Source organism: Anarrhichthys ocellatus, unplaced genomic scaffold (assembly GCF_004355925.1).
Source record: "Anarrhichthys ocellatus isolate YVR2014 unplaced genomic scaffold, GSC_Weel_1.0 scaffold2945, whole genome shotgun sequence".
NCBI classification, from domain to species: Eukaryota; Metazoa; Chordata; class Actinopteri; order Perciformes; family Anarhichadidae; genus Anarrhichthys; species Anarrhichthys ocellatus.
In genome coordinates, this window is record NW_022282919.1 from 1 (window position 1) to 770 (window position 770).

The following is a 770-nucleotide window of genomic DNA, read 5'->3' on the forward strand; positions in this document are numbered from 1 at the left end:
CTCTCTGCTGTTTCCCCTATTGTTATCCCTACTTCTCACTGTGTCCCCTTCTCTTTTGTCTCCGCCACTCTTCTTCCGCCTTCCTCCCCTATGTTTCATCCTATGAAGGGAGAGAAGGACTGGGAAAAATACGAGATTGCCCGGAAACTGAAGTCGTGCGTGGACGACATCCGCAACCAGTACGGCCAGGATCTCAAATCCAGACAGATGGTTACGCGACAAAGAGCTGTGGCCCTCTACTTCATAGATAAGGTCTGGTTGGTCGAGGACAAACTTTGACGTTAAGATGCGGCAATTGGCATACCAAGTTTTTACATGTTTACACACCAGTGCTAGAAATAAAGTGCTGTCAGTTTCACAGAGTCTCCTCAGTGCTTAGGTCTGATACCAAGAGCCATGTGAACATATTGGAAATCAATGCGATGTGCCTTTTCTATCTTCTCACATAGCTGGAAGAAAGGTCTTTTGCAATGAAATAATGGATTATGTGTAGCCATTTTCTTTCAGCCACCCCACGCTAATTATCTCGCTCTGGATTTAGTGAAATGATAGATTGAGTGTGTGATTGCTTTTGACTCATGCCAAAGGATTCTGATTCTGCTTTGTGCTTAATTTGCAGATCTTCATTCCTACCACATGCCTTGTGTGTACATGTATATATTTAATGGTCATCTGGTCGGCACATGTTTGCTCTGTGAATGGGCAGGATGATGGTCAAGGTGCTGGGAGAGTGGATTTGTGCATTTATCTCTGTATTTTCTGACCCCCCC

General features: G+C 44.7%; 1 protein-coding gene across 1 annotated transcript in view; it reads left to right on the plus strand.

Moving 5' to 3' along the window:
• Positions 1–108: 108 nt before the first annotated feature.
• The window catches only part of LOC116378650 (DNA topoisomerase 1-like), a gene marked incomplete at both ends in the record, with an annotated part of 4,427 nt that continues 3,765 nt past the window's right edge, over positions 109–770 (plus strand). Inside the window, one exon of the mRNA XM_031840551.1 lies at positions 109–252. Within this exon, the coding sequence (XP_031696411.1) occupies positions 109–252 (144 nt within the window). The remainder of the gene's footprint in view (positions 253–770) is intronic.